The sequence below is a fragment of the Periplaneta americana genome, chromosome 1, assembly GCF_040183065.1.
Source record: "Periplaneta americana isolate PAMFEO1 chromosome 1, P.americana_PAMFEO1_priV1, whole genome shotgun sequence".
NCBI classification, from domain to species: Eukaryota; Metazoa; Arthropoda; class Insecta; order Blattodea; family Blattidae; genus Periplaneta; species Periplaneta americana.
Window position 1 is genome coordinate 159,901,950 of NC_091117.1, and position 27,630 is coordinate 159,929,579.

General features: G+C 36.3%; 1 protein-coding gene across 1 annotated transcript in view; it reads right to left on the reverse strand.

The window, feature by feature from the left end:
- Positions 1 to 207: 207 nt before the first annotated feature.
- Positions 208 to 27,630, reverse strand: part of LOC138702932 (protein O-mannosyl-transferase TMTC2-like) — a 151,805-nt gene continuing 124,382 nt past the window's right edge. Inside the window, exons 11-12 of the mRNA XM_069830343.1 lie at positions 13,226 to 13,407; positions 208 to 1,112 (exon numbers count right to left, since the gene is read on the reverse strand). Coding sequence (XP_069686444.1) covers positions 927 to 1,112; positions 13,226 to 13,407 — 368 coding nt within the window. The 3' untranslated portion in view covers positions 208 to 926. The remainder of the gene's footprint in view (positions 1,113 to 13,225; positions 13,408 to 27,630) is intronic.

A 27,630-nucleotide genomic window follows, 5' to 3' on the forward strand; every position in this document is an offset into this window, starting at 1 on the left:
ATACATTCATGAACCTGATGTTAATTACTAAAACAGTTATAAAAGAGGCAGGAGCAATTATATTTTCTCTCTCTTAAAAACAAAAAAAAAAAAAACATAGAAAGTACTGGGTTGTGTTTGAACGCATGACCTCACAAATACCAGTCTTAAACGCTACCATTACGCTACAACAGTAACACGGAGAACACTTTAATTATAACTGTAGATATCAGGCAACGTGGTCCAACAACACATAACATCGCTCGTTTCCGGATTGTAGCGGAGATACTCGAAGGGAACTTAGTTTCTAGAGAGCAGCCACTTTTTCTTTTGACAGGCGTACCTCATAATAATCAAGTAAATGACCTTATGCTAAAAAGTACTGTAATTTTAGACTCTCCTGGAGTAGGAGGAATATAATAAAATTAAAATTTTATTACACACTGTTATATTAAGAATATTTTATTAAATTTTAGTTTTCCAGTTTTAATAACCTTCTTTGCCTCATGTGAACACCTTGTGAACATCATAGACTTATCCAAGTGACACCGCTGAATTCAGTTCACAGTTTTTCAACTATCGTTTAAGTAACTGAAACAAAAAAGGCATTTATTTGTAATCAATAGTTCATTTATCTAATCTTCAATAACTTCTAATATTTTCATCTTTATAGCAAAGTTATTTTAAATAATGTTCTTTAATTTTTGTAAACTTTATACATTGAATTGTACATAAATAATATCTGAAATGGTCCCACTTAAGATATATGTCCATAAATATATATCCAAATGCTTATATAAATTAATAGCTCCCATCAGATTATATTGTTCGTAGAATTATTTGGCTCATATTTTTTTTTATCAAGACGTATAAAAATGCAATTCAAATGTTGGATTACGTGAAATGCACAATAATAATATTGTTCAAATAAAGTGGGCTACGATTTCTCACGTCCTTCGCAAACGCTGTTTCTCTAATTGGATATTCTTCAGATTGCGAAGACGCTTGAGGTTCGCCCTGGTAACATCGTCTCCTGGCAAAAGGTTCAGCGCTTCTTGGTAGCGAATCTCTGCCTCATCCAGTCTGCCTGTGAGATGATACAGGGCTCCAAGATTTGCTATGCTTGACGCCTCCTGAAATTATTGAAAAACATAAATAACTTTATATATTGTACGTTCGCTCGGAGAAAAATCAGGGGGTGGGGGCTGAATGCAGAAGGCCATACAAGTTACTGCTGTTTCCTTCGTTCCGCGCTGAGGTAAACACCACATAGTTGCCAGTTCTGTAACGACTTGGAGTGTACGTAGTTTGTATCGTGGTGGGAATATAATGGTGAAGCAGTGCGCAGTCTCGCCCATTCTCGTACTACGTGATGACGTCACGCGGGAAGCATTGCGAACGCTCTCGCAGCTTGCTAGCTTAGCTCAGTTCAACTCCGTAAGATTTTGGAAGTGGAGAAGATTAATTGATTATGAATACCAAGAAATCAGAACCAAATATGGCATTTTATATTACTTGTTACTAATTAACTATACTAACTTTTATTAATTCTCTATGTTTAAAACATAAAACAATTTTAAGCACAACAGGTGGATACAGTCACCACATTCGGAATTTAAAATAATAACACGCGTCGAAAAAGAATCTGAATCTAAATTTAAAAAATAATAAACAAGTTCACCAAAATTCAGATGTAACAATTCTTCAGTTCGTCTACAATAGACCTACATATTATAATTATTTAACAGAAAATAATTCAATTATTGAAACAGCAGTATAATTTATGAGATAAAAATAACTATAAAGCTACCTACTAAAATTAATTTTACATTGCACATTCAGTTTATGAAAATGGGCTGGTTTCACCAACCTTCACTAAGGTTTTAATGATTCTTTAATTTATTTACTGGTTCATTAAATCATTTTTATATCTCACCAACAATCTTTAACCTAACGAACCAGTAAAACTATCATTAACTTTAGTGACAGAAATTTCCTTCTTTAAATTTTTAATGGTTCATTAGTTGCAATATAAAATGGCGGAACGTTTCAACGCAGAATTGTTAGGCCTATATCGGGAACCGCTCGAAAATTAAGAGTAAGATGAAGATTATGTTAACCATTCAAGAAACGATCATTTTGAAATTTTGAATGACACAAAAAATACACGGAAGATACCGCGTCATGAAGGTCGTGGTACTCAAAATTTTAGAAGAAATTGATCATAGGTTAGAATGTCATAAAAACAGCTGAGACAAAGCTGAAACTAGTCAACTAAGTAACATACAAGTGAGTTTTTATTTTAACACATGAAAGTGGTTATTATAACTATACCCAAGAAATATTAGTAAATTAATATATAATATGCATTCAACCATAACAAAACTTAATTGGTATATTAACTTTCATTTATTAGAATTATATTATAGCTAGCGATAAGATATGTTTGCACTGGCTTTAAAATAGAAGCGAAAGAACTGGATTCATGGAATTTATATATCATCAAAGGAAATTTCATTTCCAGCAGGATAACCAGCCCGCGCACATCGCCATAAATGTTCAAAGACGGTTCACGGAAAGGTATGAAAAAGAGAAGGATTGACAAATATCGAGACAACCCACCTCAAAATCCAGATCAGTTGTGGGATCAAGTTCTGGCTACCTGGGAAGATCTCGCTGAGGACCAGAACTATTTCCGCGATCTGATGGACTCAATGCCCCGAAGATGCCAGGCAGTGATAGACGCCAGTGGCATGTGGACAAAGTATTAGATCCGCATGTGTATTTTTTTTCTTTAATTTGTTTGTTTATCTTTGTTGTATTTCGGGAAGAAAATTGATCTCCCAAGAGTTTTCTTAATTCTCCTAGTGGAGCCAGAGTTGCGAAATAATTCGTTTCACTATAAAAAAAATTGAAAATAAACAAAGGTAACATGCATAAAAATTAGTTACGTTAATAAAAAATAGTTCTTACCGAGGGTCGAACTCGGGTCCCACGGTTGACAAGCCACCATACTAATGACTGCTCCGCCAAAGAGCCGAGACGTAATAAGCGTTACGAGACATATAATAGGTGCTCGGCTTGAAGTCTAGGGAGACAGCGCATATAAACTTACTCGTGTAAATCGCGGCCAAAATTTCACTATTTCCACTACCAAGAGACATAACAAAGCTGTTTTCTAATACTGTATACGATTTGCGATATAGTAGACTGTGGTTTCGTATAAAGACGTTCTGATATAGTTATGAAAAATTCATAGATCGCATTTAGTTATCCTTAATGAGCCATTATTTACTGTTCATTAAATGTTAAGAAAATTTGGTTGGTGAGCAGCTCGCATTTTAGTGAATCGTTAAATATTTTAATGTTCAGTAGTAAATGTTTCATTTGAACTGATTTACTGAAGGTTGGTGAAACCGGCCCATAGACGTAGTTTTGCTAAATGTACTGTGGTAATGCTCAAATGTCACTGTGTGATGTGAGTTATTCCAAGTACATCATCGATTTAAAAATGTGTCACATTAATAGCATTACTAATACAAGAATAATATTCAATATATATATATATATATATATATATATAAACAAATAATTAACACCGTGCGCGAATTAGCGCGCCGCTGCTGCTTCCCAAGTGACGACATGCGCAGTAGAAAACGAGTTTGAGTCAACCGTCTGCTACACCATTATATTCCCACCACGGTTTGTATTATCTGTTTAGTTTTCTTAGTGTACATTAAAATTAGTGAAATATGTGGCGACCATGGGAGTCTGTTGAAGAAAGTGCATAACATAGTGATGACGACAATAATTGTAATGTTCGTACTTCTCCTGCCGGAAGAGATCATTTATTAGAGAGAGACAAGCTGCATTTATTATAAAAAATGTATACCATTTTTCAGTGAAGAACTGTTTCAAGATCATTAGTGAAGAAAATAATTTCTATCAATATAACCGAGTATAATACTCCTAAAAAGAAAACTCAGATTCTATTACAAACAGTTATGAAATTCAAGAAAGTTGATGATTTCGAACGTGATATAATACGACGCACCATTTATGAATGTTACAACAACCACATATCCCAGACATTGGACATAATTTTAAGTTACTATTACTATAATGTATCGAAGTACATATCATATTTCCATGCAGGAATTCTGCGGTACCATATGGTTAAGTATGGGAAGAACGGGAAAAAATTCTTTCCGGCACCGTGACCCTAATTCGGGTTTTCAGCTCTAAGTGCTGACGCTTTATCCACCAAGTCACATCGGATTCTAGTCCCGATGCCGGATTGAATCCTTCTAACCAACCTAAGGTAGGCAGAGAGAATAATATAGAGATGGATTAATGAGTGGACGAACGGTTGGACTGACAATGAGACTGCATTGAATAGTTCCAATTTTCATGACACCGTAAGGGCCATAAGGTAGATTTAACCTCGATTTCTGCTGCTTCTGTTGATGCTAATGAAAGCAGTGGGAAGGGGAGGGAAGAGAGAAGAAGAGAATCGAGAAGAGGGAAGAAGGGAGAAGAAAATGGGAAGAGAGAAGTTGGAAGGGGAAATGCAGAAGGGGAAAGGAGGAAGTAAGAAGGAGAAAGGGGATAGCTGGAGAGAGAGGGAAGGCAAGGGGGAAAAGAGGGAAAGAGGAAGTGGGAAAGGGGTAAAGGCAGAATGGGGAAAGGGAAGCGAAATAAAGGACGAAGAGAAGGGGAAGGGAGAGGGAGAGGAAGGGAAGTGGAAGAAAAGGAAGGGAAGGGGACGGGAGGAGAGGAGAGAGGAGGGCAGGGGAAGAGAGGGGAATAGAGAGGAGGGGACCAGGCGAGAGAAAGAGACAGTAGAGGGAAGGGGAAAGAGAAGGAGCAGAAGGAGGGGGAGAAGGATGAGAGAGAGGAGATTAGAAAAGAGAAGAAAGGAGAGAAAAGGAGACCTGAGAAATGGAAGGTATGGGAGAGGTGGAGAGATGGAGAGGAGTGAGGGAAGAGATGGGAAGGGCTTGAAATAAATGTTTCAATTGTTATTACTCGTAATTATTATGCAATACCGGTACTTAAGCTTCAAAAAATAGACACAATTATGTTAGCTATTTGATTTGTCTACTCATACATTTTCCAAGTTTGAGAAAATAGTATTAAATCTTCTAACAAGAATTTGAGACAAAGTCGTCATGAATGTGGTAGGAACTGCAGTGTTGGATTAAGATTTCGGATAAAAATGCATATGCGGACGATATTTGACAGCATAGAAAGAAACGAAAACATTCCGTTATCCAATACCAGGTCACATTGTAAGCTTCTTGGAAGCGGAACAGCTTTGGAATAAAGCTAAAAACAGAAAAAGGATACGACTTTCCGGACATCGGAAAAGGGATGAAGTAAAATATTTACAACTGCGTTACTTAGAAAGAAGCATTCCAACATTGCCAGCGATCAGAACGAATCCGTATCTCATACTAAGTTCTGATACACGCTAAGGAAGGTATTACAAAAGATTGCAGTAAAATGTAAGATGTAGAATGTAAGATACCATATTATACGCTACAGATCTAATTTTTATCACAATATCAGTTCCCATGTTTTACGCCCGAGTCCCTCACTTTATGCTGCGATTTCTTTCAAGTCCACTTCTCCTAATAACACGACTATGATGAATTTATGGATACAAATACTAATGAATGAAGACACAATAGTGGAAGTACGATTACTCAAATTGGTAATAGCATATCTATGTTGGTACGGGATATCTGAAAGATCGAATAAATAAACACAATAAAATTAATTGCTGAGAAACATACAAAGTGACACTTTTAAAATTCGCAGTAATGTCCCTAGGGAAAATGAAATACTTTTAAAAGATAACTTCGTCTGAGTTCAAATAGACAAATAATAATGGGCTACTATCTCGTTGCTTTTAAATGCCTCCCTACTACTTTTAACTGTAATTTATCTATACTAATAATAAATCTGTAGCCGAAATTTTTCTGGTAATTTTCGATTTTCCAAAAATAATTGGCCCTAACATATATAATTAACCACCCTGAAACCGAAAATCGCTTTTTTGAAATTTTTGTTTTTATGTCTGTCTGGCTGTCTGTCTGTCTGTATGTTTGTTACCTTTTCACGCGATAATGGCTGAACCGATTTCGATAAAATTGGAATATAAATTAAGTTCGTTGTAACTTAGATTATAGGCTATATGGCATTCAAAATACGTTATTTAAAAGGGGGGTTATAAGGGGGCCTGAATTAAATAAATCGAAATATCTCGCTTATTATTGATTTTTGTGAAATATGTTACATAACAAAAGTTTCTTTAAAAATGATTTCTGATAAGTTTTATTCTCTGAAAAATTTTGATAGGACTGATATTTAATGAAATAAATGAGTTTTAAAATTAAAATAACTGCCATCTAAGGAGGTGTATTGAAATAAAAAACAAATGACTTCGTCTATAAGGGGCCTTGGACACAACAATCGAAAGCTATGAAACATAGCCTACAGACAATGTTTCTGTGTTGAATGGTAATATCGGAAGCTAAATTAACCGATTTGTATAATTAATTATTATTTCATTATTGGAAAGTGTAGTTTCTCTGGATGGACATAATGCTATAATGTTAAATATACAGTAACTTGTGAGTGAATTGAGGACAGGTAAGATTAAAATAGCTTCTTATGCACAGAAAACGTGATAGGTTATTCTGTATATTCATTTCCTGTATTTCTTATAATAATGTTTATGAACATATTCATTTTTATCTCAGAGTATTAACGAACAACGAGAGTGTATTGATTTAGTATGCAGTAATAGTACGTTAGCTTAGTAATCCATTATTTTATAATTCAAATTTTAACTATGCTCAATTGAATCGTGTTAAAATATATAAAATACATATGCAATAAATGCAATGCAAAAAAATTGGGTAATGAGCCAAGCAGATTTTGTTGTAAAAGTTGTTCCTCCTGAGATTCAAGAGTTCCCACAACAAATTAAAAACTTTCTAATTCGAGTACATCCGTTATCAACACACTTTTTCATAATATAATATAATATAAACATAATAATAAATCTGTAGCCAAAATTTTTCTGTTAATTTTCGCTTTTCCAAAAATAATTGGTAATAACAATTAAGAAACATGTTAAAGGAATTGTCATTTCACCAAATGAGTGCTCTCTGGATGAAAATGATCGCATTTTAATATTTTAAATACAATTTAAATTAAGTAACATATTAAACGATTTATCCTTCTATCAAACACGAATGTTCCCTGGATCAAATGTCCCATTTTAATTATGTAATTACTTTATATTTATTTCTAACGGGTGCAGCGGAGCGCACGGGTACGGCTAGTATACAGACGTGGACAAATTATTAGCAAAATTGAAGATTTTTATTATATATTTTTACAAAATATGATTCTTCAATTTAGACTACAGTTGACATTTTTGCGTATTTCCAAATTATTAGCAAAATTGAAGATTTGTATTGTATAGCTTTAGAAAATTTAACTCTTCAATTTGGACTACATTTGATATTTTTGCATATTTACAAATTATTAGCAAAACTGAAGGTTTTTATTATATATTTTTACAAAATTCGACTCTTCAATTTGGAATACAGTTGACATTTGGGATATTTCCAAATTATTAGCAAAACTGAAGATTTTTATTTTATAGTTTTACAAAATTTGTCTCTTCAATTTAGACTGTAGTTGAAATTTTTGCTAATTTACAAATTATTAAGAAAATTGAAGATTTTTGTTATATATTTTTACAAAATTTAACTCTTCAATTTAAACTACAGTTGACATTTTTGCGTATTTTGTCTATTGTAATGATAGATATATGCAAAATTGTCAACTGTAGTCTAAACTGAAAAGTCAAATTTTGTAAACAGAATTATCATAAAAATGGTCAATTTTGTTAATAATTTGTCCACGTCTGTAATATAAATTTATACGACAATAAGCGATATGCTGAACAGAATTTTTCACCCTCAGATACTGTGCAAATAGTCACAAGTCTATGAAAACGGGAAGAGAGATTTTGTTTAACATATTTCATGAGTTTATATTTTTCCTGTGGCTCAGTTGAATTGATATTTGGCCCTGGACTCAGTCGATGTGTATTCGGGACTGTTCGTATTCTTGGAACATGGGACTGAGTTGAGGTGTACAGTTTCCAACTGCTGGCTCTGTGACGTCACACGTCTGTGCTCTCGTGATCCTTGAGAGGGAAGCATAGAGCGTATTCCGAATCTCACCGGTGAGCAATCCGATAGCATTACGGTGTTCCGAATTCCACCGATGACGTCATTGATGTTCCACCGGTGTCGCACCGGTGCCATCAACTTGCAGAGGTGGTGGCAGTCTCCATCAGCCGCCTTCAGTGAATCTGATTGGTTCTTGTAAAGGGCGGGAATTATTAGACGAATAACATCGTGCACTGTTGTGTCATGGCGGTGTGTTCTGCTTTAGTTCTGCTGTATTGTTTGTAATGAGCACAACGTAAAAACAATATGTTAATGGCTTATGAGCGAACATGTCAACGGACCAGTTATTACTACCGGTTCAAGAAATGAATTGTTTATGCTATCTTTTCTTTGAACGAGATTGGAGTACGAAAATTTCGCAAAATTTTGCTAGCGTAGCACAGACAACAACTTGTACAGTCGCCATGACAGACATCGATCCTTCCAGCAGTTTTGTTCCTTATTTCGCTGCAACGTGACGTCATTGATGCCACCTTATCGGTGAGATTCGGAATACGCTGATAGATAAAAGAGCAAAGTATGGGGAGGGCAGTGGGAGATGTGGAGATGTTTAAGTAGTGGAGACACAACATTACCCTCCGTCACATACTCTATCAGTTCTGCTCCGAGAGGGAAATGCGTTCCGACGTCATAGGTTGACCAGTTGGAAATTACGGTGTAGAACAACTCTTTAACAAGAACCGATGTCCGTCTCAGCCAACATACGAAACCACAGGACCTTCGAGGTGGTCGTCCGAATACAAGAAACTATACTGTTAGCCTTCTGTAGGTTTAAGTACAATAATATTAAAGGTAAAGGTATCCCCGTAACATGCCATGAAGGCACTTAGGGGACATGGAGGTAGAGCCCCATGCTTTCCATGACCTCGGCACTAGAATGAGGTGGTGTGGTCGGATTACTCTCAAGAATTCTGACATGTTAAATTCATGCCTATTATTATTATTATTATTATTATTATTATTATTATTATTATTATTATTATTATTACTGTTATGGTTACTATTTTATAGGTTCTAATTGAGTACTTATACAGAGTGTCTCTAAATTAGAGCAACAAAATTAGGGAGCAGGTAGATAATCTTCGTGGAAGCATATCTTGTTAAGGAACCGATGGCTGCGACGCTTCGTTTCAGTGCAAGAAGGAATTACAGGTCGGGATAAAGTAAGTAGGTATGTGCAAATAACAAGCGATTCTGTGTCACATGATTCTGTGCGTTAATCCAAACAAAGAAAAAATACGTACAGAAAAACGAAACCAATGACGCATTAAACTGTACTGAACATTACAACAGAATGAGTGCAGTACAAGTACTAAACTACGTAGACGAATAACACGGATAATAAGAGGTCGTACCAGTGGAAGTAAACAAACGTGCTGTAATCGATACCAAATGATACTGGGCTCCGGACGTAAACAAACCGAGTGATAGTAGTAATGACACACCCCTCTTGGACTGAAAAGAGTGATTATCTGTTCCCGCCTTCTTGCAATGAAACGAAGTGTTGCAGCCCATGAGTTCCTTAACAAAATATTCTTCGACGAAGGTTATCTATCTGCTCCCTAATTTTGTCGGTCTAATTTAGAGACACTCTGTATATGTTTTAAGTACGGTAGGCCTATGTGATTTCTTTGACACAAATTTAGAGAATATGTTCAAAGAGGAGTTCTCCAATGCCAATGCAGACATTTTATCGACGAATAAAACTTCGAAGCACCCTTTCGAAGATCCTGAGTGTTTCGAAAACCATGTTAGCTGTAGCAAGTAGCCTATCCTGGCCAATAGCTCGTTGGATCATCCTCAAAAGTTCCATAGAAGTCACATGACCTCGGATGAAATAATCTAGAGATGTCAATTCAAGGAAACAGCTTGGCAATACAATAACGTTCCCTTTCTTATCTTATAGTCAAGAAAAGCACCATCCGAAGTTCTGACGCGCTGCAATACTAGTAAAGTGTACCGGATTTCCATCGTGTTGAATCCACACTGTCCGCATACAATGATTGGCACGAATTAGCAGTTCTTCGTCCAGAAGCACACATAATTGTATCCATTTTGTCGCGTTGGTAGTATGTAAGGTCCAATCAAGTGATCAAAGTGCCAACGCATACATTAACGGAAAATTGTCCCTGATAGAAGCAATTGCAGTAACGTTTCAATACTTGAACCAGCCATTCCCGATAAACTTGCTTCGCCTGTGAACAACACAAGGTTCAGAAAGCGTGTATGATGTATACAGCAGTTCATTATCCATTGACAATATAGGATCCATGATGCAGAGTCAGCAGGAACTAAGCCTTGTAGCTATTGTGGAAACACTAATTGATTCTTGTTCAGTGTCTCTCATAGCTCAACCAACGCATCAGCCGAAGTGAGTTCTTGTGTTTAGAAGTAACGCCCCTGTTTTTAATTTGCGGATATAGGTTCCAATTAAAAGTTGTTCTACCGAGTCCCTTTGATTCTCTCCTAAAGTGTAGGTTAAATCTTTTGAGACAATCTGTATAACGCAACTGTAGTCGTAAGTGCATGCCTAGAGAAACTAAGAAAATTCACTAGAAAAACCTCCCTCTTAATATTTTTCCGTAATGTAACCATTGGTATTGATGCCTTTCGTAAGATAACTGAGCTCTGAATGAGTTCAGAAAAATTAGGAGTAATTTGTTTATTGCATCCCGTAAAGCCATACTAATTCATATAAACTACTATTTGTATACTCAACATTTTAGGAGAAAAATTCGCTCCGGCGCCGGGGATCGAACTCGGGTCCTTGGTTCTACGTACCAAGCGCTCTGGCCACTGAGCTACGCCGAATTCAATCCACAACACCGGATCGAACTTTCCTCCTTCGATGTTTTCCTTTGTGGCCTGACTCCAAGTTAGGCATATATGTGTTGACGTGTATCCAATGTCAACTGCCATTATACTAGGAGCACACTCAGCTGAGTGACTTGTTGGCCGGGAATCCGCAGTTATTATGCACTGCTAACTGAGAGAATATTATAGACATATTAATTTGTCCTACAGAATTTATCTGTAATATTGATACACTTAATATTTTAGGAGAAAAATTCGCTCCGGCGCCGGGGATCGAACGGTGCTGTGGATTGAATTCGGCGTAGCTCAGTGGTCATAGCGCTTGGTATGTAGAACCAAGGAGCCGGGTTCGATCCCCGGCGCCGGAGCGAATTTTTCTCTTAAAATATTAAGTGTCAATATTACAGATAAATTCTGTAGGGCAAATTAATATATCTATAATATACTATTTGCATAGTTCTTTCAATTTCCTCGAGTGGAGTTTCAAAGAAAAGACTTTGGCCACTGACCTTCTATTGCCTTCTACAATTTGGTTTCATAAATAAATGTATTTATTCATTGCGACAGAATCTTGTCTTCGCCTGTTAATAACCAATCATAACCCTCGTTTAGAAAAACTGATCTATTCCCACGTGTAGGCAGAGTTATCACATCTATGAATGAACTGAAGTAGCAGTCATTGAGCAGTCGAAGGTCGCTAGAAATGTGGCAACTGAGCAGCATGTGAATGGAAATGGTGAGAGTTCTTTGTATAGGAAGTCGTAGATCTGTTAAGTGGGCGTACAAAGAAGTCATCGAACTGCAAACGAGGAAACTGAACAGACTTCATTGATCGTAAGTAACATAGTTTCGTCAATCTATTTACAAAGTAGTTACATTCATTCTTTCATTCAAAGTTTTCTGCCAAGGGCAGATCTTTCACTGCAAACCCAGCATTCTCTAATCTTTCCTATTTCCTGCCTTCTTTTTCGCCTCCACATACCCACAACATATACATAATACACATTTACAGTTCAATACTCAAACATTATTCGACAACATAATACATGACACACAAACAACCACCCCCATCATAAGAGCAAGACAACTGACAAACGCAAACGCCGGAAATCAAGATCAGCTGGAACACTGAAGATGACGCCGGTGCGGCGTCGAAACGGAGACCCGTCTGTCTAAGGTACATAACCTGTTTAAATTATAACACTTCTAACGGCTCAACTAATAAAGTTTCAAGTTTTAAACAAGTGTTAACGGGAACAAGAAACAATGAATATTATTATTATTATTATTATTATTATTATTATTATTATTATTATTATTATTATTATTATTATTATTAAAAGGCACAAGCTACTCCTTAAAGTGTTCGTCGAGATTTTTAGATAATAGTAGCAAATAAGTTAAATGTTATGTTTTATTTAACGACACTCGCAACTGCCGAGGTTATATCAACGTCGCCGGTGTGCCGGAATTTTGTCCCGCAGGAGTTCTTTTACATGCCAGTAAATCTACTGACATGAACCTGTCGCATTTAAGCACACTTAAATGCCATCGACCTAGACCGAGATCGAACCCACAACCTCAGGCACAGAAGATCAGCGCCACCCAGGTCGACAGCATTTAAGTCCACATCGAGAAATCTTTATGTGGTTGAGGTGGTGAAAAGTTGTCTTTCGGAAATCAAGATTATCACAAGACAACACAACCACACTCTATGGCAGGAAGATAAATGTTTGCTTCTTTGTCGGAAATCTAATCCGAGTCGTATTGGTTTGTAAAGAGACACGCTAATACCACAGTCTAGTACATACGTACAGTCACGAAGCTTGAGTTGTGAGGATGCTAGGAACAATAGACTGTGCTGGTACTATTTCGCATTGTCTGTAATGAGGCGATATTAGCGATCCTAGTGGTTAGCAACTATCTGTGGATGCATATTTACTACGTATTGAGCATCGTGACTGTATATACTAGATTGTGCTAATACTCAAGTCACAGCAGAAGACTTGATACAAGTATTATTAAAAACTTCCGAGAAGAACCACACGCAGGAAATTTTTACCACAGGACAGTCTTAATACTATTAGTATCATGACATTCAGTCAAATTGTCAGATACAGACTTGTACGAGGAAATCGCCTCAATACTCTGCTAACCTGAGGACGCAAAGAAATAGCGAGCTTGTAGTAGTTCTCGGCGCCTTTGAAGTCTCCCGCCAGGCGCAAGCTCGTAGCGGTGCTCACCACGTCCTCAAACTCGGGCGTCGCGGATAATGCCACAGCGTGCTCCAGTTTGACGGCAGCCTCCGCGTACCGCTTCTGCGACAGCAGGAACTGACCTGTAAAACAAAACTTCTACAGTAGGTTTGTTGTAACTAGGCCACTGTTACCTGCGCAGCATCTGAAAAATTACTACAGTATTATATAATATAGCTACAAAACCTATTATTGTAGAAAAAATTAAGTATATAGCTAGAAAAACTGCTAGTTAGCACACATTCACAAGTTTACTACAGTAGGTTTGTTGTAACAAGAGCACCGCATTTAAAAGTTTTTTCACAGTGATGTGCTCTAGTTTCCGGGAATATGGTCTTATTATTACGAAAATAAATCTTCTGCTTATGTAGACAGCTACAGTGACGTAACAGAAGAGGGGACAGGAGTAAGAGTTCTGACGAGATCGGGTTACATTATCAGTCGGTAGTGTCGCTGCTGTGGTAGGCAGAATCGTTTCTTGCTGTTTTAATTATATCAAGCTGCCCTTTGCATTCTCTAATAAATCATCAGACTTCTAGTAAAATTATGTTACAGTAGAGCGTCTCGTTTAGGCACAGTGAAAACGGAAACAAGTGCTGGTAACGTGTGAGGGGAGGACGAGCCATAACATAAACACAAGGGATGCACAAGGGTTTAGTTACAACATTAATTTATGGCGGAGCATTAATTGAAATTATATTTTCCAAAAACACACAAAACAAAAGAACACAAATTGTATAACGTTATCATATACATATTTTAACAGACAAGCAATTGAGGGGTTTTTCCGGAAAAAGGGCGTATACGTCAATATGACGAATTGAGATACATGCAATCTAAGATTTTAAAACGCACCTGAATAAAATGTTACACACGCACGCAGCCCTGTCCTGCAGGTATGTACAGTACAATTAAAACAAAATTTCGCCACTATAATTATTCATTACATTTTAAACCGTTTTCCCGAAGAAGGGCGTATAGATCTATCCGCCTTTCTTCCGGCAAAGCCCTCAATTGTAACGTTGAAATAATTCAATATAACAAATCAAATTTTGGCTACATATATGATGTTGCTTTCAAGTAGCATTTTTTACGGTCATGAATTGCATTCTTTGTATGACTAACATAATATCACCGTCTTCTGTGGCCAAATTAACAAAACTACAGTATATTGGTCTACCTGAAGAAATTGAACTTTGAGAAGGGATCATTATGCTTAGAAAATAGTGTTGTCACTTCAGACCAATTGCAAAAGGTTCTCTTAGCTACAATAATGGGTATGTTCTTCCAGCATGACGGAGCAATTGTACATTTTAGTCGTCGGGTTACACAATATCATTATCATCTAAATATGATATTCCCCGAATTATGTATCAGTCGCTGGGATCACGTGCATTAGCCACCAAGCTCCCCAGACTTTACTCCTGTCAATTTTTTGTCTGTGTGGGTGGATGAAAGGGTAAGTGAACGAAAACAAAGTAAACCAACGGACCAATTGTGGCTTGCATTATGAATAGTGCTGCCCTCATAAAAGAACAAGGCAACCTCAGAAGAGCAACATTTCTTCTTGTCAACAGAGAGAAAATGCTTCGAAATGTTGAAATGTATTCATGGATTTACCATATAAATAAGCAATAATTGTAGCAATTAAGTAATGACTTTTTCCTTCTTACCACTTTTAACACTTGTTATGCGTAAAATTTTATCTTCACAACCAGTGATGGTTGGACATTCGTTTACATTGAACTTTTTCTTTAACTCAGATTATTCCATACTATCACTGACTAAAACAGCCTATTTACTATTCCTCCTGAATCATTTCTGTAAGTTATAGAAAGTGCAAACTACTGTATGTATACATTATACTCAGTATAACCCTTTCCAATAGCTCGTTTCTGGGGCGCGGGAATGCCGTTTTGTGAATACACATTCGATCCCAAGCGTTGACGAGGTTGATACTGTGAATAATATCATTGGATGAGATCTTTTCCGAAGTTTACCGTCCGTATGGCGTACGAAGTTCGGTGCTGTCGGATGGAGATAGCTAATTCTTTATGAACATCCGACGACGATGCACGATGTATTTATTATTTATGTATCTATTTATCTATCTATTTATTTATTTATTTATTCATTCATTCATTTATTCATTCATTTATTTATTTAGCTAATAATAGTTGTAACATAAAATATAACATAAACAGAAAAAACTTTAGCTCATCCTTGAAAGAGTCGTAGGCCTACTCGTGCTCAGGGGCGGATTCCTGAATTGAAAATTAAGAAGTGGCCTATAAATACAATTTGTCTTATGTCTACTACGAAATAAGAATATATAAATTTAAATTTACAATTTTTCATTATATATAAAACCCATACATAACATTTTTAATTTAATACTAAGTGAATGAGATGAAAAAAAAAACTTGTGGCACAATCGAGATGGAAATAGGGGTAACTTTTCTCGGTGGCACCTGTACCTTTTTATCAGAGATCTGATCCCTCACTCTCGCATGCCGAAGGTAACTCTTCCGAGCTGCAGAGAAAGTCGTCTAGTGCCCCTCAGGTCTTTAAGCCAATAAATATATAGCTGGGAGGGGAATAAAAAAATTAAAGGCATAAATAAAAAACCAACAAAATCAATCAAAACCAAACTCTCGATCCCGTTGAATCATCAGGGTTATCGAAGGTCCTATCACTCTTCCACGGAAAGGACGGAAACAATCGGTCTACGACAATCTGAACTACAAATGTAACATAAGTAAACAATAAATATAAACAAACGCTTTACAAGGAAACCCAAATCCTAAAATTTGCAATGAACATGGTTAACCAAGAGTGTGTGGTATGGAGAACTCTTTGGTTTTGAAACACGTCAACAGCAAATCGCGAACAGCTACAGCTCATCCATTTTGTCAAGAGCTGCGCACGAGATCGGATGAGTCTACTTACGAATTATAGGAGATTGGGTTAGCCTTTGCCTTGAACTCGGTAGACACACGCCCGACCTTCCCTTCTACTCCTACCCCCTCTACAGAAACGTTGTTACATTTACTGAACATCGCGAGTGTCTTGACAAAATGCATGAGCTGTACTATACGTCAATAGATCTTAGAACTTATAGAAAATTAATTTTGAAAATTAATTTCTGATTATAAAACTTGTAATTGTAAAGAGCCTCCATTCATACTCTTCCTTTTCTTGTAGTGGTATGAGAAATACTTCAGACTTGTGTCAGTCATTGTCGTTGTATTCTCTCTCAATACGTTAGCCTTCAAAGGTGTTTCCTTGGCAGGAAAGGTAATTATAAATGTATTAGGTAAATTGGTGATTACGTTAATGTTCCGCAACCTCTGACGCTGAAATGCAGCGGAAATAGATTTTTATATTACCACAAAGCAATAAAGAGTCACAAAGAACGTAACGTTTCATGACGGAATGCCCTTTTGTTTTCCATTTGTTGTGATGAAAGTAGGCTAGTCCTAATCCATCAAGGAAAAGCCGTTGACAAGGAAACAAAGATGGATTAATGAGGATTGGTCACGTTATTGTTACGGGACTTCATAAATTTTTATTTCTGTATGTCTACCGCTCCGTTCTTGAAAGTTTCCACATACTAGCATTGCATATTGTGTTTAATACGTCACAATGGATGAACCGACAATCAATAACTCACACCGTACTTTAGTCAGGTGACGACTTCTCACTAAAGGTACACGAGCTCTATTCCGAGCGGATCCTTTGAGATTTATGGTGGACATACTGGTCATTGACGAATTTTTCTTCGGGTAATTCGACTTCCCTTGTCGTCAATCCGCTGGTTCTTCATTATCACCATATCATGCCACTGAATAGCATTTCCTTTGAAAAGGAACACTAATTAAGAAACTTCAATTAGCAAAGAATTCTGTTTTCAATCTGGGACATATTCTACGTTAATTTTCCCCAACACAGAAGTCGTGGGGTAAGTTTTATTCCAAAACTTTGGTATCTGTGATCTCATTCTAACAATATTAGGCTATATTGTCATCGTTACATCGTATGATAATGAATATAAGCTGTAATTGGGAAGAAAATGTTACATACAAAATTACCAACACTGGAAACCTTGGGGAAAAATTAGTAAGTTTAAGAGGCACTATACTGAAATTTCGAAGTTCCATATTTTTAAGGGCTCTCTATAGTGAAGTCAATGACTACCACACTTATAAAGCTAGATTCACCAATTTTGATCACTGGTATATCTGGTTAATAATGACAAATGCATACAATTCCATCCGCCTATAAGTGGTTTGCAATTTATTAATATATTTTATGCTCGACCATGCCGAAATGTAGTAATTATACACCTGGTAGCAGCCCTTTAATGGACCTCATTAAAGTACACCTATTCATTAAAGTTCAGGTGTTCCACCAATCAGAAAACAGCAATATGAAAGCGCAAGTATCGATTATTCTTGGATATGCAATCGAAAGACAACTAGCGAAACGTCACGGAGGCTGGAAATCCAATACTGTCGCAGAAGGTTATGTTCTGTTACTATAATAATTAGCGTTAATTGTAAATAATATTCAAATAAATTCAATTTGTCATCCCGTTTTTCAATGTCTAAATGAATTTCAAAGTTATATCAAGATTAATGTTTATTTTACTCTCTAGATTATATCAAGGTCAATGACATTTGCTTCTCGGAAAAATCAATACTTTCACGTCTGCGCACATCTCACAATTTACGAGATATTGCATAAGGTCAGTTCCGCTCCCAGTCAGATAAGAAGAACATGAATACTTATGAATAATTTCAAGTTAGAAATATGGTCGAGCATAAAAAGTCGTATGAAACTTGCCTATAATGGTAATTAAGACGCTCGTATGAAAATTATGAAACTCGCTTGCGCTCGTTTCATAAACATACTCGCGTCTTAATTACTACCATTATAGGCTCGTTGCATAATGTACTATTATTAAAATATTGAATCCCTTTATATAAAAAGTTACTTCCGCAACAATTTACATTATTCTTACTTGATATTCGCTTATATGGCTCCTTACACACTGCTACACTCCACACAAAACACTTCGCTAACGAAGAGACTAGTGAAGTGCTTTGTGTGGAGTGTAGGATTGTATGGGGCAGAAACATGGACAATACGACGACGTGAAGAGAATCGAATAGAAGCATTTGGAATGTGGATATGGAGAAGGATGGAACGTGTGAAATGAACAGAGTAAGAAACGAAGATGTGTTGGAAAGAGTGAATGAAGAAAGAATGATGCTCTAACTGATCAGAAAGAGGAATAGGAATTGGCTGGGTCACTGGTTGAGAAGAAACTGCCTACTGAAGGATGCACTGGAAGGAATGGTGAACGGGAGAAGAGTTCGTGGCAGAAGAAGATATCAGATGATAGACGACATTAAGATATAATGGAACATATGGAGAGGCAAAGAGGAAGGCAGAAAATAGGAAAGACTAGAGAATGCTGGTTTGCAGTGAAAGACCTGCCCTTGGGCAGAACCATAGCCCTCTCTAGTCACGGCCCTGCCCTGGTAATTGTGGCAACGTCGCAGCCCGTCCTATCAGCTCAGCAATGTGCCATGTGTTTCAGTGTAAGACGCTCTCCTCGCTTGTGCATTTGCGCCTATATTTCCATTGTTATGTCGTCTGTGATAACATAAGTTTTTCATAACCATGTCAGATAGATGTATGTGTAATGAGGGGCTGCTTAGGTAACTACAATAAGACAATAAAAGCAGAAGGATAATATTATAAGTTGTTTTCGGTTTCCTAAAGATCCCGAACTACGCACTAAATGGATTCGTTGGGTTTCACGGGGAGACTGGTCACCAATCAACACATCTGTGGCATGAAAGGAATATTTTCATAAAAACTGACTTGAGCTTTAAGAAATACACCGGCAAGGACGAAAAGACGAGGTTTCGTAAACGCGGTCACCCAGTTTTGTGTGAAGGTGCAATTTCGAATGCGTTTCCAAATTTTCCTTCATATCTAAGCAGTGTGACTGAAACTAAATGAACAAATCCGCAACAGAGGAGAGAAGAAATTGACAATCACCTTAAAAACCGAAAAGAAAGAGGCAGACGAAGAAAACAGTGTGTAGCATTTTCCTAATTGTTTGGAAAATATATCAAAGAAACTGTCTAAAAAAGACGAGTCACCATTTAAAAACGAATCTTGTTGAATAGTGTATGAACTAAACGTAACTAATGCTCCTAAAATAGCTGTTAGCATTAGAATAAACAGGGATTTTAGTGTGCAAATGCACATGAATGGTGGACGTCTACCGAATGAAGTTTTAATATGGACAGCCTCTAACTTGCTAATAGCTGTAGAAATTCTTTGCTCAGAGAATGAATTCGCCGATATGCCGCAATTTTGTCCCGCAGGAGTTCTTTTACATGCCAGTAAATCTAATAACATAAGCCTGTCGCATTTAAGCACGCTTATATGCCATCGACCTAGGCCGGGATCGAACCCGCAACCTGGAGCACAGAAGACTGGTACTATACCGACTACGTCACCCAGGGCGACAGTACGATGTATCCTCAATAATTTATAAACTCATTTTTAATTTATATCCAGAATGCCAAGTGTTAGGATATGATTATATTGAACAACATCTTGTCATTACCTCACTCTCGATAGCCTATCTAAGAAAACTTCCCTCGTTGTTTAAAGTATCCCCTTCTTCAATATCTGAGACTAGATAGTTCTTGTAGCATGTTAGGCAGTATTCAGAGAGTGAAAAAATTGTGAAGATTCAAGTAGATTAAATTCAAGTATAAGGAACTGTAGACTACGAAAATGGACGATTGTTTGGGGTTGCTGCAAATAAAAGAGATGATCTCGCGAAAAGTATTATATTGATAACTTTTTTAATTAGTGCTGCATTTTGGTAATTTTGAAAAGGTGATAAGTGATAAGACTTGTTTTGGTTAAACAACTTACAGGGGCCAAGTTCAGCATAAATACAATATGTTAAGATATTTTACAACAAATACATGTATGTGGATTGCAAAACATTGTACGTCAGAACTGACACTAATAGGGTGATCTATAATGTTTAGTGAATTTACCGAAGACTTAGGAAGTCATTACTTTTCCTTTGAAATAGAAAAACGATGTATCCTACTGCTTTTCTCGCATTTAACAGTTACGCAACAGCATAGGACAGCAACTAACGTGCTGTCCGACGTTGCCACGTAGTGTGGGCCGGGCCATGACTAGAGAGGGCTATGGCAGAACACTATGAATGAATGAATATAAGCTACATGGGATCAAAACTGAACTTACTATGAGGTTTTGCTGGAAAATTAATCAGTAAAATATTAGAACTTTTTATTATGAAATAATAAAAATAAAAATGATAATGATCATAAAAAATTCCTAGTAATTTACCGATTCACTGTACAGAAAAACTCAATAGTAATATCTGTTCCAATGTATATAAAGAATCATATAAGTGAATAACAATTAAAAGTAATGTAAATTAAGGCGCAAAGGACTTTTCATATAAAGCGATACAGTATTTTATTAAGATATTAATAAAATTCAAACCACTTATCATAGAAGGGATGAAATACTGTACTTGTGTTATTATTAACCAGATACACCAGTAATAAAAGTTTTGTGAATTTAGCTTCAAAAACATGGAAGTTAGTAATTTTAGACTAGTGTCCCCTTAAACAGTTTTGTTTAATGGTAACTATTCTGACGAGTAGATGAGAATAATTACGGTCATAATGATTATTGTAAAGCAGTAGATGAGAATAATGGCAACAATGATAATGCTTTTGATGCACGAGATGAGAACAATGATGGTTATAATGATGACTATAAAGAAGTAGATGAGAAAATGATAGTATTGATAGCGACTGCGGTGGAGTAGATGAGACCAACAAAATTATAGTAATAGCACAGTCTAGTATATACAGTCACGAAGCGTGAGTTGTGAGGGTCCTAGAAACAGTAGACTGTGCATGTACTATTTCGCATTGTCTATAATGAGGCGATATTAGCGATCCTAGTGGTTAGCAACTATCTATGGATGCATATTTACTACGTATTGAGCTTCGTGACTGTATATACTAGACTGTGGCAATAGCCTAATGATTACTGTGCAAGAGCAACAGCAATAATAATGATTGCAAAGAAGTATAATGACAATGATAATGATTGTAATGGAATAGATGAGAATAATTATTATAGTAATAATGATGACTGTGAAGGGGAATATTAATAATCAGAATAATTTTACTAATTATATTGGAGATGATCAGAACAAGGAAATTATTAATGATCACGATCAGAATAAATATTATATTAGTGATCTTGATACTAGTGACTATGATGACCAGACTAATGATAATAAACTTATTATTGTGATGAGAACGATAAGAATAAAAATATAGTTTGAGATTATTCCGAGAATGACGGTGATAATGGTGATAGTGACGAAGACCAGATTGATTGTGGTAATGCTGCTAATTACGATTACGGTGATATGATGACCATTGTGTAATTATCATTAAAGTTGTAATGGCTATAAACCACTTGTGATGTTTATAACGATAATCATGTAGGTCAGCGTTTCTCAAACTATGGTCCACGGACCATCTGTGGTCCTCAAGGTCTGTCCTTGTGGTCCTTCAAAAAAAAGGCAAAAGAAAAAAAAATTCTAACGAATTGCGTATCACTTTATTGCTGAAAATCTCAGAGTTTGGAAATGACACATGGCAATCGTCTTTCACTTTTTCTCTCAATACTGATACTTTATGAAATTTATTACCCTATCCGTCTACTGATTCTCACTCTATTCTCTACAACAAAAGAGGGATTTAAAGCACTATGAACGTGGTGTTTCTCGCCATCTTTTCCCTGCACATCTGGCGCCACCCTTGAAATCCAGCCAGGGACTACCAAATTCGTAACAGAGGATCGAACCTTTTCATGTATTTATGACTTTCTTTATAGTTTTGACGAAACCCAGTCTGCACATTGAAATGGTCACGTACTGTACATTGTACACCAATAATACAACTCTGAGCTCACAATTATAAACTTATTTCCTAAGTAAATATGAAGAATTTTCATGGTTTCGTGATCACTTTCATTGCGATATTGAAACTAACAAGATTTCATTGAGTGAAAGAGAACAGTTAATTGAACTCTCGAATAAGACCGGACTTAAAATTAAATTCCAAGCGGAAGGTATGGTTAATTTCTGGATCACATCACAAATGAAAAGAGAATACAGTTAACTGTACAATGGTGCTTTAGAGATTATAAGTCAGTTTGCTTCTACTATTTGTGTGAGAAACGGTTTTCATCACTAACTCTAATAAAAACAAAGTAGGCTACCGAAATCGACTCGATGTATGTGACAATCTCCGACTTAAGCTTAGCAGCATACATCCAAATATAGAACAACTGTGCAAGAATCGGCAGGCTCATTCATCTCCTTAATGTGAGTACCAACATTTATTTTTTTTTAGTTAATAAGTTAAATGCTATCCAAATATTAAAAAAATAAAAATGAATTTTCTTCTATTAGCATTATCTTAATTACTTAATATTAATATAAAATTAATTTAATTTTATTAATTTTAATTAATTAATTCTATTTTATAATATAAGTATGATATTAAAATATACTACAAAAATGATAAATTTGCTTTCGAAGGGAACAAGAATAAGGTGGTTCGCGGAATTGTTCTCATTTAAAAAGTGGTTCCTACTTCAAAAAAGTTTGAGAAACGCTGATGTAGGTTATAATATTATGGCGATAATGATAAAGTTTATAATGTCGATAGAGAACTCATAACATTATAACAGGTGAAAGAGTGCCCAATACACTTGAATGCTCTGGGAATTAAACACGAATCCCCACTATGAAAAAACGATAACAGCAGCTTTTTGACAAATGATCGGCTAGAACTAATGTTTGAAATCGCATAGCAGAAATTTGAGAGTAGATGGAGTTACGATGCTTATTTCACAGATGGTAATTAAGTAAGTAGGGATGACGTGATCTTCTTAAATCCCTGCTTTAACACCGCCGTCATCCCTATGGACCATACGGGCCTAGCACCACGCCCCACAGCCCTGCTCGCCCCTCAGAGCCGCTGTCCTCGGGGATGTCATATTAATTCCTGTAATAACTATGCGGAACAAATAAACCTTGCACACGTGGCCGAGCCCCTTCCCTGCTGACTCCCTGTGAGCTAATAACACCGACATTTTCTTCCTTCTGGATGCCAATCTGCTCCCCGCATTACCGGCATAAGTGTTCTGTTAATCTAGCCACGATCCATCGTACACTGTTCCGAGATATAAATGCGTTATTAAAGTTAAGGTGAAGAATGGAGTTTCATGTGAGTCCTATATGAGAGAACGAAGTAACCTCAGTGCATCTTCGACTGCCAGCAAAATAATATGAGTTTAAATTTCGTTCACAACAACTTTTTAATACATATTAATATATGTATAGATCAATTTAATCAGATACGTTTCCAATTCACTCTGGGCTAAAGCAAGGAGATGCACTATCACCTTTACTTTTTAACTTTGCTCTAGAGTATGCCATTAGGAAAGTCCAGGATAACAGAGAGGGTTTGGAATTGAACGGGTTACATCAGCTGCTTGTCTATGCGGATGACGTGAATATATTAGGAGAAAATCAACAAACGATTAGGGAAAATACGGGAATTTTACTTGAAGCAAGTAAAGAAATAGGTTTGGAAGTAAATCCCGAAAAGACAAAGTATATGATTATGTCCCGTGACCAGAATATTGTACGAAATGGAAATATAAAAATTGGAAATTTATCCTTTGAATAGATGGAAAAATTCAAATACCTGGGAGCAATACTAACAAATATAAATGACACTCGGGAGGAAATTAAACGCAGAATAAATATGGAAAATGCCTGTTATTATTCAGTTGAGAAACTTTTATTATCCAGTCTGTTGTCAAAAAATCTGAAAGTTAAAATTTATAAAACATTATATTACCGGTTGTTCTTTATGGTTGTGAAACTTGGACTCTCACTCTGAGAGAGGAACATAGATTAAGGGTGTTTGAGAATAAGGTGCTTACGAAAATATTTGGGGCTAAGAGGGATGAGGGTACAGGAGAATGGAGAAAGTTACACAACACAGAACTGCACGCATTTTATTCTTCACCTGACATAATTAGGAACATTAAATCCAGACCTTTTAGATGGGCAGGGCATGTAGCACGTATGGGCGAATCCAGAAATGCATATAGAATGTTAGTTGGGAGGCCGGAGGGAAAAAGACCTTTGGGGAGGCCGAGACGTAGATGGGAAGATAATATGAAAATGGATTTGAGGGAGGTGGAATATGATGATAGAGACTGGATTGATCTTGCTCAAGATAGGAACCGATGGCAGGCTTATGTGAGGGCGGCAATGAACCTCCGGGTTCCTTAAAAGCCAGTAAGTAAGTATGAATATGATATGTTTCTGCAAAATCTTATTGTTATGTTGCTTCTCTCTATAGATCATCACCTCTCATCTCCCATCACAAAATATTTCACACAAATAAGCTGATTTTATAGAACATATGTAAATGTAGTCTCTCTCTCTCTCTCTCTCTTTTTTTTTTTTTTTTTTTTTTACTGACTTTTCCACATGACAGTGGCTTACCATCGTACCCACCGGCCTCAGTTTTGCCGGAGTGCACTGCTCTGTCGGACCAGCGCAGGCCTATCTCGGGGAAAAGATAGATGATAGATCGGAAGTTATGACGAAGGGGTAATTAGGATTGGAAAAGAATCGCGTCGTGACCTTAGAAATAGGTATCACAATCATCAGTTCGACCTTCTAATGAAAAAAATAAACGAGAAGATAATGGAGTTTGATAATTTTATCAGTACTAAATTATTTAAGATTCAATTTTTCTCTTTTATAACGTACATATCGTGTTTGCATACATAGACATTCTATACAAATGACAATACATTACATACATACATACTCACGAATTCAACATACGTATAATATACAGTAACAATACAATACATGCAATACAATGCAGTATATGCTTATACAACAATATATTCATACAATGCAATACATGCATACAATACAAAAATATAAAATACAATAAATATGTAGGGCTACAATACACACACGCATTCACGCACACACACAGTGTCTCAAATTGATCTATACATATTTTGAAACACTATTTCTCAGTAACGAGATGAGACAGAAATACGATTTTTGGGGTTTTGTATTCCTTAAGCCCGTACATATTCAAAATGGCCCCTTTTCGCCACAGTATACTCCCAACAACGACGTACAACAGAGCGACACACCAACTGAATTGTTGCTAATGGAATACAATTACAGGTATGTTCAATCTGAACTCTCACTTCCTCCAGTGTTTGTGGTTTTGTAGCGCACACTGTGTCCTTTAGAGCTCCCCATAGGTAAAAGTCTGGAGGAGTTAAATCCGGAGATCCAGGCGGGAACTCCGCAGCACTTCCTCTTCGTCCTATCCATCTCTGGGTCGTCCTCATTTAGTGCGTGGACAAGTCTCGGAATGTAAGGCTTCCATTTTTGAGCTCACAAAATTCGATGAACACTGGATACGCTGATACCAATCTCACGAGACCATTGCTTCATTGACTTCTTTGGAGATTGACAAAAGCCTGCACGACTGCATCAACACTCTCGCTATTGGTGAAACTTTTATTTCTTCCGCACCGCCCTTTCAACATATCTTGCACCGTTCCGTCGACTTCAAACTTGTCTCGGACTCCTGTGGTAGTTAACCTTGTTGGTGGTTTGTTCCAAATTCAACCCTCCAACGTCGTTGAACCTCAACAACATTCTCCACTTTCCAATAACATCTCAGAATCCAATTACGTTCATCGGACAATAATTTATTGCACCGTAATGTTTGCTTATAAACAGATGAACATGTTTCCATGCTTTCCACTGACTTCTGAATCATAAACCGCAAAAATCGTATTTCTATCTCATTTCTTTGCTGTGAAATACTATTTCAAAGAGGTTATACATCAATTTGGGACACATACATACATACATACATACATAAATACATACATACATACATACATACACACACATACATACATTACATACATACATAACATACATACATACATACATACATACATACATACATACATACATACATACATACATACATACATACATACATACATACATACATACATACATACATACATACATACATACATACATACATACATACATACATAGTGAAAAGTTATATAAAACATTTTATAAAGTTTGCAAATAGTATAGACTTTGAACAACTGCAGTAGGCTGGCTAGTATACAAGGATAAGTTATTTCGGAAGATAAAGAGGTTAAAAGTCAGAATTAAGTGATAAGGGTCCAAAATAGGTTACTTATATTTCTGCAAATAAGCTAGAATATTAGAGGATATAATTTATCTGAAAATAGGCTCGTCAAAAAGATAGTAAATATGTAAATACTGTAAATATTTAAATGCTAGAGTATGTAAATAGATTCTTGTACTTCGTAGGTTAGGAATAGGAAAATAAGTTAGACTAAGAAGTACCAATATTATCTTGGCAGTTACACACAGTAGATGAACTACACTAATCCATATTTAATCTAGAACGGCAACATAATATATAAGTAAATGGATTATATACTTGAAGGTAAACCTAGGCAAGTAGTATTACTCCTCATTTGTAATGGAACATGCTGCTCAAAAAAGGTACATACATACATACATACATACATACATACATACATACAAACAAACAAACAAACAAACAAACAAACAAACAAACAAACAAACAAACAAACAAACAATACAATACAATACAATACAATACAATACCATACATACATACATACATACATACATACATACATACATACATACATACATACATACATACATACATACATACATACATACATACATACATACAGAGAAAATGGAATAACGAAGAACATAATACTGAGAGTATTTACGGGATTTCCATCATCTCTAACAGCCATATATAACAAATGCTTAAGCCAAGGATGCTTTCCCAAAATATGGAAAACATCACAGATCATACCCGTGATTAAACCAGGGAAGGAGGAGAGTCGTGACGTTGCAAGGTTCCGACCAATAAGTCTCCTAAACATCGAGGGCAAAATCCTAGAAAAGCTGATGATTGATAGGATAAATCACCATTTATATTCCAACTACCTGCTCAGCACGAACCAATACGGATTCATCCCTCAGAAAA